The sequence below is a fragment of the Callithrix jacchus genome, chromosome 21 (genome assembly GCF_049354715.1).
Source record: "Callithrix jacchus isolate 240 chromosome 21, calJac240_pri, whole genome shotgun sequence".
NCBI lineage: Eukaryota > Metazoa > Chordata > Mammalia > Primates > Cebidae > Callithrix > Callithrix jacchus.
The window spans coordinates 33,421,559-33,439,042 of NC_133522.1; the positions used below are offsets into that span (position 1 = coordinate 33,421,559).

The 17,484-nt window shown below is 39.2% G+C and overlaps 1 protein-coding gene across 1 annotated transcript; it reads right to left on the minus strand.

The window, feature by feature from the left end:
* Positions 1-472: 472 nt before the first annotated feature.
* Positions 473-2,462, minus strand: LOC118149894 (putative UPF0607 protein ENSP00000381514). Its single transcript, XM_035282998.3, has 2 exons — positions 1,906-2,462; positions 473-1,686 (listed from the first exon to the last, which is right to left on the minus strand). The coding sequence occupies exons 1-2, from the start codon at positions 2,419-2,421 to the stop codon at positions 1,228-1,230; spliced, it is 975 nt and encodes a 324-aa protein (XP_035138889.3). The 5' UTR covers positions 2,422-2,462; the 3' UTR covers positions 473-1,227.
* Between the last annotated feature and the right edge of the window lie 15,022 nt (positions 2,463-17,484).

The following is a 17,484-nucleotide window of genomic DNA, read 5'->3' on the forward strand; positions in this document are numbered from 1 at the left end:
TGCCATAACACCTAGCTAATTTTTGTATTTGTAGTAGAGATGGGGTTTCACCATATTGGCCAGGCTGGTCTCAAATTCCTGATGTCATGACCCACCCACCTTGGCCTCCCAAAGTGCTGAGACTACAGGCATGAGCCAACACACCCAGCCATACATCTATCTTATTAGTCCTGTCCCTCTAGGGCACCCTAACATAGAGCTAGATTTAGGACTCATGCTTGGGTTTGTGTAATAATGACAAGAAATCGCGTAATAAAATTCCATTGGGCTCTCCCTTGAAAATCACTATGGTTTTATGAGATTAAAAATTGAATGTAAATTAAAAATAGCTAAATCATAAATGAATTTAACGATAGTGTTCAGAAATTCCGAGGGATGATATGAATAGTTTGTGGAAGAAGAGATTCGGTCATTCAGCTACTTACTTTTGTCCAGTAGGATAGGACTTGATAAAAGAAAAACTTCAGCCAAATTAAATTAAAAGGAGTTTAATTGAGCAATGAATGATTCACGAATCTTGCAGCCCCAAAATCACAGCAGATTCACAGAGAATCCAGCCCAGCCACAGCCATATGGTGGAAAATTTACACACAAAAAAGGAAATTACTGTACAGAAATTGGAAACGAGATACAGAATGGCTGGATTGGTTACAGCTCGGCGTTTGCCTTATTTGAACACAGTATGAACACTCATTGGTTTATGAATTGTTTAAGTATAGCCACTGGGATTGGCCAGGACTGACTTTTTTTTTTTTTTTTCTGAGATGGAGTTCCGCTCTTGTTACCCAGGCTGCAGTGCAATGGCACCATCTCGGCTCACCGCAACCTCTGCCTCCCGGATTCAGGCAATTCTCCCGCCTCAGCCTCCCGAGTAGCTGGGATTACAGGCACGCGCCACCATGCCCAGCTAATTTTTTGTATTTTTAGTAAAGACGGGGTTTCACCATGTTGACCAGGATGGTCTCGATTTCTTGACCTCGTGATCCACCCGCCTCGGCCTCCCAAAGTGCTGGGATTACAGGCTTGAGCCACCGTGCCCGGCCATAGATATCAATTTTTACTCAATTCTTGATGTGGTCAAAAGCTAAGGGGCGGGCAGGATGAGGGGCCCAGCAGCCACATGGGTAAAGTCAGAGGTAGAAGGAGTTGGGATCTGTGACAGGTAGGTGGCCTGGGGCAGGGAGAGCAGGTGGGGAGACATTGGGGCAGGCGGGCTGGCATTGCAGTTTACTGTAATTTCTTCCCATGTTTCTTTTTCAGTCTCCTGGATGATGTTGTTCGACTTGACTTGCCGGTGTCCATGAATCCTTTCACGGATCGGCTGGGACGTTTAACGGGTGGGGGCCCCTCGTTTCTCCCCCACCTCCATTGCTGCGGAGGGACCAGTCGCAGCTGCTGGGGTTGCACTAACCATTTTGGTTGTCGCGAACTGCGGCTGGCAGCCCTTGGTTTAGAAGGACCCTTTGTGGCAACAGCTGGAGGATCCTTGTGCTGGGTCGCCTCCCACTCCATCGGCTCGGCTGAGGAGCTGGGCTGGTGGTCTTTCCCCAGTACCAGAGAGGCCGCCTTGTCTGGCCAATGGGAGCAGCCGGGAACTGGGCCAGGGAGCGCTGCTGGAGCTGGGTCAGGCTTCCCAAAGGGAAGGACGCCTCCTGCAGGGGTGGGTGCGCTGGGCACTCCAAGGCCCTTGGGATGGAAGCAAATAACATAAGTTAAACGTATTAACACACTGTAATCATTGACATTGTGATTCATTTCTGTCAGGTTTCCCTTATACCTCCTTAAGGTCCTGGGACTGCAGTTGAGGGAAGCGAGGTTTCCCTGAGTCTCCAGGGGCCTCGAGGTGGGTGCTACTCCCGCATTGCTACAGGGGCCCCCTTTCTCCTCCTGCCCCTGGGTCTCTACCTGATCGTCCACCTCCATCGGTTCTTCACCCTCTTCTGCTCTCACCGCCGTCTTCAGGATCCCTACCGGATTGTCCACCTCCATGGGTTCTTCACCATCTTCTGCTCTCACCGCGGTCTTCAGGATCGGGGCCGGCACTTGCAGGGGAGGCAGTCGGAGTGGAAACGTTAGGCTTAGAGGAGGGATCTTCACGGGTCCCTCGCGTGCGAAGTGGCGTAGCACAGGTTTCTTCCTTGAGGGCGGGCTCCAGGCAAGAGGAGGCAGGTCCCGCAGTAGGGCGCTCGAGTTCCTGGTGAAATTGGAGCTCGATGGAAAATAAGGCCCAAGACCTCGCGGAGGGAACAAGAGGAATCGGGAACCTTGTAGGGCTCGCGGGGCAGGCACATGCACAGGAGCTGCGGGGTGAAGCCGGCCCTCCGAAAAGTCCGCATGGACAAGAGGAGACCGTCGTGGTTGCCACCGCTGCCAGACCCTGTGGCAGATAAAGGAAAACAATTTGCTTAGGGAATTTCCCATAGCATACAAGATGCGCTCGGACAAAAGTCAGAGTAAGAAATGGAGAGGGTACTCCTGAGTCACCCACTAGTCTGTGGGTGGGCAGCTGGGCTCTTATGACATCACAATGGGGCTGGTGACAGAGCAGGGTGTGGGGCAGTGCACAGGAGCCCAGCAAGGGCACCTACAAGTGGAGTCAAAGGGCAAAGGGCGGGGCTCTCCATCCGTCCAGCTGGACCCAGGGGGCAGGTGTGTGGCCCTGGATGGGCCCCGCTGTGGGGCTGTGGGCCATGTGGGGCTGATTTGCCAGAGCCCTTCCCACCTGGTGCCTGGCCCAGGCGCTGGCTGGCACCCAGTGGCCATGTCTTTTGGCTGGCCTTGTCCCCTGGGTTACAGGGCCAGACCCTGCTGGAAGCAGAGTGCAGGACTAGCCAGAGTTTATATTTTTATATATTTTTTATAAATTACATATTTATATATATTGAAATTGGAGATTCAATTGCTATTGAAATTAACTTTCTTGAAGAAGAAAGAGGCAGGACGCCGGCAGGTCAAGAGAGAGAGAGAGAGAGAGAGAGAGAGCCCTTAAAAGAGGTCCAATAATCTCATGCTATGGTCTAAATATTTGTGTTCCCTTAAAAATCCATATTTTGAAATCTAATCCCCAATGAGATGGCATTAGGAATGAGATATTTGGAAGGTGATTGGTATTAGTGCCCTTAAAAGAGGTGCAAGAACTCTACAAATCTTATCTCATATATATTCTGTTCAGAAGAGCTCTGTTACATATCTGAGATACACAGGTATATGATATATAATACATATTATATATATATCAGATCATCTCACTCTTCAAACCATGCCAGTAGTCTCTAATCTCTGTGTAAACGCTACATTCTTTGCAACGGCCTCAAGATCCTGCATGGCCCAGTCCCTCGTTAGTTCTTTGATCTTATATCCTCTGACATTTCCCTAACTTACTATGCTGCAGTCACACTGCCTGTCTTCCTCATTACTTTTCTATCACACCAGGCACACTGTTAGCCACAGGGCTTTTGTGCTTGCTGGTTTCCTCTGTCAGATACAGTTTCTCTTGCTTCCTTAAAAATATGGTTTGAAGGTAAGAGGCTGCTCTTAACACTCATTGAAACTTCCACCTGCCTTCCCCTTTACTTTCTTTTCTACTTTTTACCTGATAGCACTTATTACCTTCCAACCTAATACCTATTTTTTTTATGCATGTTATTTCTCTTCCAGCATTTTACAGAAGAATCTCATCTCCATTACAGCACAGATTTTATATATTTTTCAAAGATTTGGACACAGTGTTTGTAGTTGTACCTGGAATGTAGCAGGTTTTTAATAAATTGTAGATAAATAAATATATTGCCTTTTACCTGGTTTTATTGCTATTAGGTTATGTGTATATTTTTTCCTTTTGGATCATAAACAGTGATACTTGTGTCTACATTTTTGTAATCTCAAACCTCCCTAAACTGTACCTGCTAGATAACTAGATGTTCAGTAAGCACTAATCAAATGAATAGAATGAATTTGCTGTGAAACACCATTCCACAACCTAATTCAAAACAGAATTTAGATGATTCTATTATTGTTAGTGTGATATTTTAAATAGCTGTCTATATTGAGTAAATTAAAGTTTGGCCAACATATATTTCTTTAAAATGAACAGTCTATTAAATTTCAGTTCACTTTATGTGATTACATAATTGGGCAGCCACACTTTAGAAATACTACTATAAAATAAGGCTTAAAAGAGAAAGGAAATTTTACATTCAAATGTACTAAATATTTTAAGCATTTTGAAATAAAATCATGTACAAAATATAACAATGTAGTATATCCATATAATTTAAAATAATATATAATAAAAATAGAAAACATACTTGCTACAATTAAACATTAATTTTATAGGCTTAAGATTTCTGGGCTGGGCGTGGTGGCTCACACCCGTACTCTTAGCACTTCGGGAGGCAGAGTTGGGCGGATCACCTGAGGTCAGAAGTTCAAGACCACCCTGGCCAACATGACGAAACCCCATCTCTATTAAAAATATAAAAATTAGCCAGGTGTGGTGGCGAGTGTCTGCAATTCTAGCTACATCAGAAGCTGAGGCTGGAGAATTGCTTGAACCCAGGAGGTGGAGGTTGCAGTGAGCCGAGATCACACCATTGCACTCCAGCCGGGGCGACAAGAGTGAAACTCTGTCTCAATTCAGGACATAGGCATAGGTAAGGACTTCATGACTAAAACACCAAAAGCAATGGCAACAAAAGCCAAAATAGACAAATGGGATCTAATTAAACTTAAGAGCCTCTGCAAAGCAAAAGACACGATCATTAGATTGAACTGGCAAACAACAGAATGGAAAAAAAATGGCAAACTACCCATCTGACAAAGGGCTAACATCCAGAATCTACAAAGAACTAAAGCAGTTTTACAAGAAAGAAAACAAACAAACCCATTCCAAAGTGGGAAAAAGATATGAACAGACACTTTTCAAAAGAAGACATTTACACTGCCAACAAGCATGTGAAAAAATGCTCATCACCATTGGTCATTAGAGAAGTGCAAATCAAAACCACATTGAGATACCATCTCACGGCAGTTAGAATGGTGACCATTAAAAAATCTGGAGACAACAGATGCTAGAGAGGATGCAGAGAAAAAGGAACACATTTACACTGTTGGTGGGAGTGTAAATTAGTTCAACCATTATGGAAGATAGTGTGGTGATCCTCAAGGAAATTCCATTTGACCCAGCAATACCATTACTGGATATATACCCAAAGGATTATAAATCATTCTATTATAAAGACACATGCACAGATATGTTTATTGTGGCACTGTGTACAATAGCAAAGACCTGGAACTAACCCAAATGCCCATCAATACAAAGAAAATGTGGCACATATACACCATGGAGTACTACACAGCCATAAAAAATGATTAGTTCATGTCTTTTGCAGGGACATGGATGGATCTGGAAACCATCATTCTCAGCAAACTGACACAAGAACAGAAAACCAAACACTGCATGTTCTCACTCATAGGGAGATGTTGAACAATGAGAACTTGTGGGCATAGGGAGGGAAACATTACACACCATGGTAGGTTGGAGGTTGGGGGGCTAGGGAGGGACATTGAGGGGTGGGGAGGCTGGGGAGGGAAAACACTGTGAGAAATGCCTGACATAGGAGACTTAGTGTTGGAGACAGCAAACCACCATGGCTTGTGTGTACCTGTGCAACAACCCTGCAGGATGTGCACATGTACCTCAGAGCTTAAAGTACAAAAAAAAATTTCTGTTGACATAAAAATTATATATAGGTACACATATATTCACATATATGTTGTTTCTTGATATATATTATTATTTCTAGGTATAGTCATAAATAAAACAGGAGAAGGTAAACCTCTTCTCCAAAATCTTTGATGGAGTTTTTTTGTCCTCCTAGTAGAATCCCATGTAACTAATTATTTTTTCCCCATTCTTAAAATAAAATACTTAATTTAACTAATATGTCTGTGTAGATAAATGCTAAAGAACAAATGCCATTATAACGCACCATTGATTTAACTACATGATTTGTTTGGTAGACCTTAGAAGACTAAATTTTCTTCTTCAAGAAAGTTAATTTCAATAATAATTGAATCTCCAATTTCAAACATTTTTCACAGCTTATTTTTGTTAGTGAGATATGTCTTTTTTAAAGGAAGAAACTGGATTTGTTTCATCATTGTCACAAAATATTTCTCTCATTCAACCCGGGAGTCTGTCAGAGTGGGAGTCTACTCAATTTACTTACACCTTTGTTCATAGCTGAAATTTACATTGGGTGGTCTTATTAGTGTTCAACAGTAGTGGCAAGGCCAAATCATAAACACATTGGGCTTACATAAAACATCAGAATGTAACAGCAGGGTTTCCTAATGTCCTAACTGCCATGCTGCATTATATGTCTATAATAAATAGGAGATTACTGTAAGATGCAGAAGATATGTTATAAATCCCTACAATATAATTTGTTAAATTACTTCAAGTTCTTGCCACAGTTTATAAGAATCGAATAAAATTTGGGTGGTCTGAGTTTCATAGTATGACCATGTGCTTCTAAATGAACCATGTAGACATAGACATATTGGGAGATCCTGATCAAAGTGTTAACAGTCTTCGTGGCATCTCATCCTATCATACTTTTTTCACAATATGGGAATTATTTCTGCACCATCAGTTATTCTTTTTTGCATGTATAGACATCATATAAGATTGAAAGAGCAATCAGTTAGTACCACTAATGGCTACCTGGCTCTGCCCATCTTTAGAGGCCCCTTCCTGTATGTATCTGCTTTGTGATCTTTTGATTTTTGTCTCTGTGTTTATGGTTCTTCTTATTCTGGCAAGGATTTACTTACATCAAGAAGAAACATATTATAGGGTTAAGAACACAGATGCAGGGGTTCAACAGCCAGGGTGTGAATCCCCAATAGCTTCTTCACTTTTTAAGTGCATAATCTTAAGAAATATAGAATAGAGCAAGCGGGAAAAGCATATTGAGAGGATGAGGAGAAAATCTGGGTCACTTTATGGCTATGAAGATTGTATCCCACAAAGCTTTTGGGACAGCAACATGATGATAAAGATAATGTGAATGGCAAACTGGGAGTTGAACTTGCACCACTTCTGAATCCCACAGTTTATGGGCTTCATACTGACCAATTGGTTTAAAAAGTGTTTGGGGTCATTCCTTACATATGCTCATAGGGACAAAAAGGGAAGCCTTGTATAATGAGATGACTTGCAACAGGAATGGTAAAACAGAATACTCCTATTGTTGTGGAAAAAAAGAAGAAGGATTACATATATTTAATCCATATTGTTAGTTGTTAAAATTGCCTTGTCTCCTAAGAATTAGAGAGAAAGAAAAGCTTCAGAGAACAGCTGTGATGTTGGAAGATTTTGTGAAAAAAAAAATGATGTTCTCAAATATCTCGTGTCTTTCTGAAACTCTATATGAAATTTATAAAAAAAGATAAAGCATAAATTAGAGTTAGGTGGATTGAAAATGCACTAGGAATTTCTGCCAAGTAAAGCAGTAAGGAAATTTCATAACTCCTCATTGTTCTGGCTTCATTCCCTTTAAATATATCAAAAAACAATAGATAGCCTTCACTTTTAGAAGAAAATAACTTGGAGATAGATTGCTTTATTTGCTGGGAATGGCAGTACCTTTAGTGAGTTTAAATTTTTTTATATAAATTATGCATACTAGCAAACACATAATTTATTAAAATTTTTTACTGCTTTTTTTTTGTATTTTTCAAAACTGTGTTTCAAGTTCTGGGGTACATTTGTAGATGGTACAGGATTGTTACATAGGTATACACATGCCTTGGCAAAATAATGACCTCTTTTGCCCTTCGAGGGTTTATTAGTCCATTTTCACGCTGCTGATAAAGACATACCCAATCTGGATAATTTACAAAAGAAAGAGGTTTAATGGACTCAGAGTTTCATGTGGCTGGGGAAACCTCACAATCATGGTGGAAGGTGAAAGTCACATCTCACATGGTGGCAGAAAAGAGAAGAACTTGTGCAGGAAAATTCCCCTTATAAAACTTGTCAGATCTTGTGAGACTTATTCATTATCATGAGAATAGCATGGGAAAGACCTGCTCTCATGATTCCATTACCTTATACTGGTTTCCTCCTACTACATGTGGGAATTGTGGGAGCTACAATTCAAGATGAGATTTGAGTGGGGACACAGCCAAACCATATCAGAGGGGATGTCACTCTCCTATTAACATTTATTTTTTATTAAGCCCTTAGTGGCTCCATTGTCCTAGAGTTCTTCCATCCTACTGCTCTCAAAGCAGACATTAAATCAAGAGGTTAAATGCACAGGATTTATTTTGGCTTGTGATTGGGGATTAAAGGAAAATGGAGTGAAGGTAACCAGGAGGCACTCTTGAATTGAGTTGATACCACCGTGAGCAATTGGGCTTGGATTCTACCGGACGCGTGTGAGATACTCTTTAAAATGTGCCTCAGAATTGTCCACTCAACTGCACTGGAGGAAAGGAGGATTGGCTCATGGGCTCCTGTTCTCCATTTAATAAAGTTTGCCTTACAAAGCATTAGCTCTCTCATAAGCCAAAGTCACTCAAGGGCCAGAGGTGAAAGGCACACGATGCAGCCGAAGTGAAGTGCCACCATATAACACTTGTGCAAAACCTGTGGCTGTGCCAAAAATTAAAGAAAAAGTTATCCATGTGGATTTGGTAGGGGACAAGAGCGTCTTATATAGCCTGCTATACCCGAAAAGAGCAGAAAATGTATCATCACGATCCAGCCATTTCATTTCAGTCTCATATTGAACAAACCTTCCTCAGCACAATGAATAAACCTTCAGCTCTGATGTATGTGCCATTTTAATACTTGAGAGATGCTTCTTCTATAGAAGATTCACATTTATTGACTCTCCCTCTATAGGATGAACACTTAAATATTTTACAGTTAATTATAGGTGTAAACTTGGCTGGAGTAAGAATGCCTAGAAACCTGGTACAGACTTCTTTGGGGGTGTCTTTGAGGGTGTTTCCCAAGAAGATTTGAATGTGAGTTTGAGTGGACTATGTGGGAAAGATCTGCCCTCAATGTGGGTAGGCATCATCCAACCTACTCAGGGTCCAAAGGGAACAAAAATAGAGAATAGGTGTATGTTTCAATCTATCTGCTAGAACAAGAATATACTCTTTCTCTCCTGTCCTTGGATAAATCTTGGCTCCCCAGCCTTTGGACTTAAGACTTGAACTCCAGAACTTAAGACCAGTGGCCTCCCTGGTTCTCACATCTTTGGCCTCAGACCCTGAGTTATATCATCTGCTCTCCTGGGTCCAGGCCTTTAGGTTTATACTGAGTCATGCTACAGGTATCTCAGGGTCTCCAGCTTACAGGTGACCTGTCATGGGACTTCTCATTGTCTCTAATCACATAAACCAATCCTCTCATTATCCAGTCTCAGGATTATCAATTCTGTGAATCTGAAAACTCTGATTATATCAGCAGTGGTTTACAACTTTTTAAAACAATCACAGAAGTTCATTTGAGAGAGTAATTTTTGTTTCTTCAAAAGTAGGAAACTGAGATCAAATAACTTGTCCAAAGTTTTTTTGTAACTTTGCCCTTAGTGTAAATATAGCCAGCCCTCCATATCTACATATTCAACCAACAATGAAGTGGTTTTATTGAGTATAAATATTCCTTTTACACTTTTATTTAAATTGTAAATTAGTAAATATAAAATATATTTGGAAAACATGAAAAAATGTTCAGAAACTAAAATAATACAATAGAAAATAACACAAATACAAAAAGTACAGTATATACAAAGTGTTTATACTGTATACTGTATAACTATATACAAAGTGTTTCCATTGTATTATTACAAGTAATATAGTGATGATTTAAAGTATATGAGAGGATTTGCATAGCTTATAAGAATATGCCCTTTTATAAAAGGGGCTTGTATATTCATGGATTTTGGTATCATGGTGGGAGCAGAGGGGACTCCTGGAACCAATCGCCTATGGATACCAAGAGACTGTATATGTTATGTCCCTTTGTTGGTGTTGTCACACCAAATCACCTACCATACCAGAGTGTTTTAGATGGAGAATATTGTTATGAAGCCTCCTACGGAAGAAAAATACCACAGATTGTAAGGAAAGTGTTGTAGTAATGCTCAAGAGTTAGTCTTTGAATTCTTATTTCTGTTGCCCTGAGCTTAAACTCCACTGATCTGTTTCTATCTATGGCAAAATATCCAAATATCTAAATATCTTAGATATAAACATTATAAATTTACTTCAATTCATTTAACTGTCTAGTCTCTTAATTATATTTTATTTATTCAATATCATTAGATATATGAAAAGTAAGCCTTTTCAAATATTTGCATAGAATACAATATAATGCATATGTCAAAAGTTGTTTTATAATTCCAGTAAAGCTTCAAAATGAAATAAATGTATTATATTATTTTTCAGCCAAATGTTTTTGTCTTTAAACACACACACACACACACACACACACACACAATCTTTTTATAAAAGATACACTCATTTTTCTCACTGAATATTTTATTTAAAACTTGCCTTAAGGATAATATACATTTTCTATCATACTAAACTAACTTATTTTCTCATTTTGTTTAGAACAAATGGCAGTTCTATTTTTAAATTACTTAATTAAATTATATTCCCATGTTTTCATGAATTCATCTTTTGAGTGGGCTGTTTAGGCTACCTAAGAAATATCCAAATTGATATTTTAGTTTTTTTTTTTTGCAAAATGGGAAAACAATATGAGACAAAATAGAAAACCAAAAAGCACTGCTGAGCCCCAAAACATGACAGTCCATAAAAGTACAAACCCAGCAGCCTCACCCATACAGCATGTTTAATACTTTAGCCTCTTCATCTATTTTATAATGAAGATTTCATGTTGTCACACTATCGGCCTATTTTAATTATATTTTCTGGGGTGATATGATGGCAAAAGATACTACACCAAATAAATAGGAACGTGACTTAGACACCAAAATCATTAATGGATAATTTAATGGAAATAGGATTACACTGCTCTTTCTGTTCCGACAAGTATTTTTCTTTTCTCACTGTTCTGCCGGGTTTCTCAGAAATCAGCATCTGAGACATACATATATGCGGTACTCTTTTATTAAGTAGTCCTCTCTCAAAGAAGTGAAAGTGATGGGAAAGAAGAGGAACTCAATGAAGGAAGTAAAGCAGATGTGATATCAAACTGGTCACTAGGTGGATCAGGGAGAGCTGATAGCTCCTTCTCTCAAAACTATCTTCCAAGAAACCTTACAAAGCCTTGCCTCTCAGGACAGTCTGTGTGGGATGGGGGAACAGAATATATCCCATGGGATTCCACATCCACACTGGCAGATTCATCTTCCAGGTGTCCCTTTCCAGCACTTTTGATGACAGGAGGAAGGGAGAGGTGTGCATTCCCATGGGGTAAGGTAATGTAGGCTTGAGCCTTGGTCAAGTCATTGGTTGGCTACTGTGGCAAGAGCTGGGTGTTGCTTCTCACAGGTGGTCTCCATTGCAGAAGCAAGGGGAACAAGTGGTTATAAGGCAGAGGAAATTGAGTGGGTCTGAGGTCTCAGAGCCCTCTGACATAGTAAATCATTTTATTTCCTATCACTGTTACCCCAAATAAAGCAAACCCATTTGGTTAGTTTGGTAATAATCTCCTAACTTATGGTATATTTTAAAGTACCTAAAAGAGGATAATTGCATTGTTTATAACACAGAGAAAGGACACAGGCTTGAGGTGATGGACACCCCATTTATCCTGATGTGATTATTATACATTGTGTGGGTCTATCAAAATATCTCATGTACCCCATAAATATGTAACACCTACTATGTACTCACATAATTTAAAAATAAAAGAAAAAATATCTAATGCTTACATTTTAATTATAAAATATAGGTTCAACAAAAGTCAATACATTATGAACTTTACATACATACTTGTTAGTAGTATGTAATTATGGAGACCCAGTCTTACATAGTTATGCACACAGTGTTGCAATAGTTTCCAATATCATATCACTTCTCTGTGGTACTTATAAATAAAAGGACTGTTTAAAAATTAACTCACCAGAATGGGAATTGCTTAATTGTATTGTGTTCCTGTGTTTTTATGAATCCATCTTTTGGGTGGGCTGTTTAGGTTACCTAAGAAATACCTAAAATGCAATTTTAGTTTTTTGCAGAAATAGGAAAAACAATATAAGACAAAATAGAAAACCAAAAATCGTTGTACATCTAGGTGGACATAGCTCTCTTCAGAGTGGCTACTGGGCAAGATTATACAATTATTCCATCACTAATGCATTTTCATTTTGAAAATAAGTTTTCTACAAAGTTCATTTGTTGCAATATAATTTCTTCATCCTTGGAAAAGTCCAAGTATATTGAAATTCCAGAACCATCTTATTCCCAGAATATCTGGTCAATATTAAAAGAGCTAATTTGTTTCAACCCACTCAAGAACAGTTTTCCACAAGGATACAAATAAAAACACATTCAGGTGATGCAATCATTTGCTTTTTCAATCTATACAATGCTGGAACCCCTGCTTCTCCTAACTGGTATTCATTGAAGAATCCTCTTGATGCAACAAAGGGATTTTAAGCATTTGGATGGTGTCTAAAAATAATAAATAAATCTGCTAAAAACACAAATTTTTATTGGTTCAAAAGAACAGAATGAAATATATCTACAGAGTCATAAATGATTTTTGGCTTTTGATTACATTTTACTAAAAAAAAAAAAAGCTAAAATATATTAATCTTGAAAGAAGATCTGATGAGAGAATAGTAACCAAAAAGCAACTGAGTCTGCAGCCATTGTTAGGGCATCTACTACTTTTACTTCCAAGATGAGAATGATTTATTATTTAATATAATTGAAACTTCATCGTCTTATTTTGATGTTTACCTCACTCCCAAAAATAACTGCTCTATACAGGACTGTATTTCATTGTCCCAATCTGCTGTCATGCGTTTTGTTGTTATTATTTAGGGTAAAAACTGAATGCTAACCCATGTTCATGTGTGCATTTTAAAAAGATATGCCTGCTGAAATATTGGATATTTTCACTAGCTCTCATTTAGTCATATTTGCTTGTAAATCTTTATTGAAGAATATTCAATTACTGTACATTGTTTCTTGTGAAAAAATTGACTTTCTTCTGACCTTTCTGATAATAATAAAGACCTTGAAGAATGAGGTACTCAAAATCTCTTAATGTCATTGCATTTATTCGCTTTTACAAAACAAAAGAAAGTGGGTAAACAAAACGTAGTTTATTTTTTTATTTTATTTTTATTTTTTAATTGCATTTTAGGTTTTGGGGTACATGTGCAGAACATGCAGGATAGTTGCATAGGTACACACATGGCAGTGTGTTCTGCTGCCTTCCTCCCCTTCACCCACATTTGGCATTTCTCCCCAGGCTATCCCTCCCCAGCTGCACCCCCCAGTGTCCCTCCCCTATTCCCCCCAATAGACCCCAGTGTGTAGTACTCCCCTCCCTGTGTCCATGTGTTCTCATTGTTCATCACCCACCTATGAGTGAGAAGTGTCACTCATAGTGTTTCTGTTCTTGTGTCAGTTTGCTGAGAATGATGTTCTCCAGATTCATCCATGTCCCTACAAAGGACACGAACTCATCATTTTTGATTGCTGCATAATATTCCATGGTGTATATGTACCACATTTTCCCAATGCAGTCTATCATCATTGGGCATTTGGGTTGGTTCCAGGTCTTTGCTATTGTAAACAGTTCTGCAATGAACATTCGTGTGCATGTGTCCTTATAGTAGACTGATTTATAGTCCTTTAGATATATACCCAGTAATGGGATTGCTGGGTCAAATGGAATTTCTATTTCTAGGTCCTTGAGTAATCACCACACTCTCTTCCACAATGGTTGAACTAATTTGCACTCCCACCAGCAGTATAAAAATGTTCCTATTTCTCCACATCCTCTCCAGCATCTGTTGTCCCCAGATTTTTAATGATCGCCATTCTAAATGGCATGAGATGGTATCTCAATGTGGTTTTGATTTGCATCTCTCTAATGACCAGTGATGATGAGCATTTTTTCATATGTTTGTTGGCATCATGTATGTCTTCTTTTGTAAAGTGTCTGTTCATATCCTTTGCCTGTTTTTGAATGGGCTTGTTTGTTTTTTTCCTGTAAATCTGCTTGAGTTCTTTTTTTTTTAATTTTTTTATTGCATTTTAGGTTTTGGGGTACATGTGCAGAACATGCAAGACAGTTGCATAGGTACACACATGGCAGTGTGTTTTGCCTCCTTTCTCCCCTTCACCCACATTTGTCATTTTTCCCCAGGCTATCCCTCCCCAGCTTTCACCCCTGCTAGCCCTCCCCTTTTCCCCCAATAGACCCCAGTGTTTAGTACTCCCCTCCCTGTGTTCATGTGTTCTCATTTTTCATCACCCGCCTATGAGTGAGAATATGCGGTGTTTCATTTTCTGTTCTTGTGTCAGTTTGCTGAGAATGATGTTCTCCAGATTCATCCATGTCCCTACAAAGGACACGAACTCATCATTTCTGATTGCTGCATAATATTCCACGGTGTATATGTGCCACATTTTTCCAATGCAGTCTGTCATCGATGGGGATTTGGATTGGTTCCCGGTCTTTGCTATTGTAAACAGTGCTGCAATGGACATTCGTGTGTATGTGTCCTTATAGTAGAACAATTTATAGTCCTTTGGATATATATCCAGTAATGGGATTGCTGGGTCAAATGGAATTTCTATTTCTAAGGCCTTGAGGAATCGCCACAGTGTCTTCCACAATGGTTGAACTAATTTACACTCCCACCAACAGTGTAAAAGTGTTCCTTTTTCTCCACATCCTCTCCAGCATCTGTTGTCTCCAGATTTTTTAATAATCGCCATTCTAACTGGCGTGAGATGGTATCTCAATGTGGTTTTGATTTGCATCTCTCTAATGACCAGTGATGATGAGCATTTTTTATATGATTGTTGGCCTCATATATGTCTTCTTTTGTAAAGTGTCTGTTCATATCCTTTGCCCATTTTTGAATGGGCTTGTTTGTTTATTTCCTGTAAATCTGTTTGAGTTCTTTGTAAATTCTGGATATCAGCCCTTTGTCAGATGGGTAAACTGCAAAAATTTTTTCCCATTCTGTTGGTTGCTGATTCACTCTAGTGACAGTTTCTTTTGCCATGTAGAAGCTGTGGAGTTTGATTAGGTCCCATTTGTCTATTTTGGCTTTTGTTGCCAATGCTCTTGGTGTTTTGTTCATGAAGTCCTTGCCTACCCCCATGTCCTGAATGGTTCAGCCTAGATTTTCTTCTAGGGTTTTTATGGTGCCAGGTCTTATGTTTAAGTCTTTAATCCATTGGGAGTTAATTTTAGTGTAAGGTGTCAGGAAGGGGTCCAGTTTCTGCTTTCTGCACATGGCTAGCCAGTTTTCCCAACCCCATTTATTAAACAGGGAATTCTTTCCCCATTGCTTGTTTTTGTCAGGTTTATCAAAGATTGTATGGTTGTAGATATGTTGTGTTGCCTCCAATGCCTCTGTTCTGTTCCATTGGTCTATATCTCTATTTTGGTACCAGTACCATGCTGTTTTGATTACTGTAGCCTTGTAATAGAGTTTGAAGTCCAGTCGTGTGATGCCTCCCACTGTGTTCTTTTGCTTAGAATTGACTTGGCTATGCGGGCTCTCTTTTGGTTCCATATGAAGTTCATGGTGGTTTTTTTCAGTTCTGTGAAGAAGGTCATTGGTAGCTTGATGGGGATAGCATTTATTCTATAAATTACTTTGGGCAGTATAGCCATTTTCACAATATTGATTCTTCCTAACCATGAACATGGAATGTTTGTCCATCTGTTTGTGTTCTCTCTTATTTCGTTCAGCAGTGGTTTGTAGTTTTCCTTGAAGATGTCCCTTACGTTCCTTGTAAGTTGTATTTCTAGGTATTTTATTCTTTTTGTAGCAATTGTGAATGGCAGTTTGTCCTTGATTTGGCTCTCTTTAAGTCTGTTATTGGTGTATAGGAATGCTTGTAATTTTTGCACATTGATTTTATATCCTGAGACTTTGCTGAAGTTGCTTATCAGTTCCAGGAGTTTTTGGGCTGAGACGATGGGGTCTTCTAGGTATACTATCATGTCATCTGCAAATAGAGATAATTTGGCTTCCACCTTTCCTATTTGAATACCCTTTATTTCTTTTTCTTGCCTGATTGCTCTGGCTAGAACTTCCAGTGCTATATTGAATAGGAGTGGTGAACGAGGACATCCTTGTCTAGTGCCGGATTTTAAAGGGAATGCTTTCAGTTTTTGCCCATTCAGTATAATATTGGCTGTTGGTTTGTCGTAAATTGCTTTTATTACTTTGAGATACGTTCCATCAATACTGAGTTTATTGAGGGTTTTTAGCATAAAGGGCTGTTGAATTTTGTCAAATGCCTTCTCTGCGTCAATTGAGATAATCATGTGGTTTTTGTTTTTGGTTCTGTTTATGTGGTGAATTACGTTGATAGACTTGCGTATGTTGAACCAGCCTTGCATCTGCAGGATGAATCCTACTTGATCATGATGGATAAGTTTTTTGATTTGCTGTTGCAATTGGTTTGTCAGTATTTTATTGAAAGATTTTTGCATCTATGTTCATCATGGATATTGGCCTGAAGTTTTCTTTTCTTGTTGAGTCTCTGCTGGGTTTTGGTATCAGGATGATGTTGGTCTCATAAAATGATTTGGGAAGGATTCCCTCTTTTTGGATGATTTGGAATAGTTTCAGAAGGAATGATACCAACTCCTCTTTGTGTGTCTGGTAGAATTCGGCTGTGAACCCATCTCGACCTGGGCTTTTTTTGAGTGGTAGGCTCTTAATTGCTGCTTCGACTTCTGACCTCGTTATTGGTCTATTCATAGTTCCAGCTTCCTCCTGGTTTAGGCTTGGGAGGACACAGGTGTCCAGGAATTTATTCATTTCTTCCAGGTTTACTAGTTTATGTGCATAGAGTTGTTTGTAATATTCTCTGATGATGGTTTGAATTTCTGTGGAATCTGTGGTGATTTCTTCTTTATCATTTTTTATTGCATCTATTTGGTTGTTCTCTCTTTTCTTTTTTATCAATCTGGATAGTGGTCTGTCTATTTTGTTCATCTTTTCAAAAAACCAGCTCTTGGATTTATTGATTTTTTGAAGGGTTTTTCGTGTCTCTATCTCCTTCAGTTGAGCTCTGATCCTAGTTATTTCTTATCTTCCGCTAGGTCTTGAGTATTTTTGATCTTGCTCCTCTAGCTCTTTCAATTTTGACGATAGGATGTCAATTTTGGATCTCTCCACTCTTCTCATATGGGCACTTATTGCTATATATTTTCCTCTAGAGACTGCTTTAAATGTGTCCCAGAGATTCTGGCATGTTGCGTCTTGGTTCTCATTG

Excerpts from the sequence above, each read along its gene's own strand:
- LOC118149894 (XM_035282998.3), bottom strand. The coding sequence starts at position 2,421 with ATGGGAAATTCCCTAAGCAAATTGTTTTCCTTTATCTGCCACAGGGTC. Across the intron at positions 1,687-1,905 it reads CGATGGAGGTGGACGATCAG|GGCCTTGGAGTGCCCAGCGC; the intron begins GTAGAGACCCAG and ends TTCCATCCCAAG.